At 52.4% G+C, this 2051-nt stretch overlaps 1 protein-coding gene across 1 annotated transcript in view; it reads left to right on the top strand.

The window, feature by feature from the left end:
- Positions 1-989: 989 nt before the first annotated feature.
- The window catches only part of LOC102201811 (neural cell adhesion molecule 2-like), a 79760-nt gene continuing 78698 nt past the window's right edge, over positions 990-2051 (top strand). The window contains exon 1 of the mRNA XM_013916165.1: positions 990-1058. Within this exon, the coding sequence (XP_013771619.1) occupies positions 990-1058 (69 nt within the window). The remainder of the gene's footprint in view (positions 1059-2051) is intronic.

The following is a 2051-nucleotide window of genomic DNA, read 5'->3' as shown; positions in this document are numbered from 1 at the left end:
GGGGTCGCGAGATCCCCCCCGAGGGGATGGGACGGGATGGGAGAGAGAGAGAGAGAGGGAGAGAGAGAGAGCACACGTTCAAGCGTGGACGATAAAGTCTTGTAAGAGGTGGTCGAGAAACACCCCGGCGAAAGCACAGCGCGTCGCGCGGCGAGATGATAAGAGCATGGATGGCGGGTACTAAGCGTGTTGGGGTTACAGGTTACAGAGGCGGTGTCCGGGCGCGTGCTGTACAACAACAACAACAACAACATCGGCAACAATGGCAACAAGGTGCCAACGAGAAAGAAGAAGACGAAGAAGACAATGTCACGCACTAGACCGTGGGAGCCAAAGAGCACTAAGGTCGGTACAGGCGGATCGCAATCGCCGGCGGTGTCATCGTCGTCCTCCTCCTTCTCCCGCTCACCATCACCATCGCCGTTGCAATCGCCATCATCATCACCATCACCAGCGCGTTTGGCGTACGTGGGGTGGGCTACGGTCGCTCCGTTGTTGCAACCGGCCACGTTTCGCTATCGAGGGCTAGGGGTCGAGGAAGACCAAGAGCAGCAGCGGCAGCAGCGGCAGCAAAAACAAGAGGAGAACTCTGAGGAGGACTCTGAGGAGGAGGAGGAAAGAGAAGAAGAAGAAGAGGAAGAGGCCGAGGAGGATAACGACTCGACAGCCCGAACGCTCGCAGAGGAGCAGCGCTGCTGGGAGGAGCAGGAGGGCGAAGACGACGAGGTAGCGGACCATGGTTTACCGGGCGATGCACGCGGACTACGCGATCACGGCCAAGAAATTCGGTTGCAATTATGGCAGGCTGATGGCTCGCAAGGCGAGCCGAAAGGCAGAGAAGGAGACGAACACACAGAAGAAGAAGAAGAAGAAGAAGAAGAACAAGAAGACGTCAACTGCGGGCGGGGGGGGTTCGGAGCTTTGGCGGGAGGACGCCGGCCGTGCTTCAGGTGGCGTTGATGATCTTGGGCGCGATCACGGGCATTGCGATGTCGGTGGGGAAACTCAATGTTAAAGCCTACAGCTGGAGGGGGAGGGGAGGGGTGAAGCTGGTGGTTGTGAGTCTGTGAAAGTGAATCCTGCCGGTGCCATAGATGGTGAAAACGTACTTAGTGCAGACACAAAACGTCCATCAGCTTCAAAGTGTGTCAGAAAAATGTCCACATGGTGACTGATGGATGAGAGAGGTCCCATTGTTGTTGTTGTGCACAAATCATTGAACAACACAAACACTTAGAGCTGCTTTCAGTGCTGCCTGTTTTGTTATTGCACACATTTCTGATGGTCCTACAGTCCAACGTAGCAAACGTCTCCCTGAAGCCTCTTCTTAGAGACCAAAGGTTGGATCAGAGCGAGCAGCTGAAAGGACACATCTATGAATGCAGTCAGACACTTTCTCACAACCTCACACTTAAACTGATCAGGTTTAGACTCAGGTTCTCTGTTAGTCACTGAGATTACAGACTCACATATTTATAATAATGTAGATCAGCAGTAATAATAACACACAGGTCTGCAGTAACTGTGTCAGTCTGCTCCACTTTGCTGTTTGATGAGACTTTGTAGAAAGCAGCTGGTCTGAGTGATGTGATCAGAGTGCAGTAGATAATGTCTGACAGCAGTTTGAAGAGGAAATGGATTCTGTTCTGTTCTTCACTCATCACCTACCTGACAGCTGACACCTCACACCTGTTTCTCACCTGCAGGTCACACAGGAGACACAGAGGTTGGAGGGAAGGAGGATGGATCTGTTGGACTGAAAGTGTGTCTGTCAGTTTTTGCTGTTCTTCTTGTTGCTGCTGTTGTTGGTATCCTGATCAACATTTATATCAAAAGATGTAAACTGAATCCTGCTGATCCACTTGAAGCATCTTGAGCGTCTTCAGCCTCCACAGCATGAATGTGAGTCAGATGAACAAACACAAAGCTTCTGCTCCGCGGCTGCTGAGTGAGCCCTCATCTGGGACTCTCCTCAGCTCTTACTGGAACAGTGGCGCGGCTGCCCCTCTGTTGGTCTTCCTTGGTCTCTTGTGTTCTGGGGGCCTCTGGAT

The sequence above is a fragment of the Pundamilia nyererei genome, unplaced genomic scaffold (genome assembly GCF_000239375.1).
Source record: "Pundamilia nyererei isolate P.nyererei 1_Seehausen unplaced genomic scaffold, PunNye1.0 scaffold00493, whole genome shotgun sequence".
NCBI classification, from domain to species: Eukaryota; Metazoa; Chordata; class Actinopteri; order Cichliformes; family Cichlidae; genus Pundamilia; species Pundamilia nyererei.
Note: the sequence above shows the minus strand (reverse complement) of the source record. Positions and strands in the feature narration are given on the sequence as shown.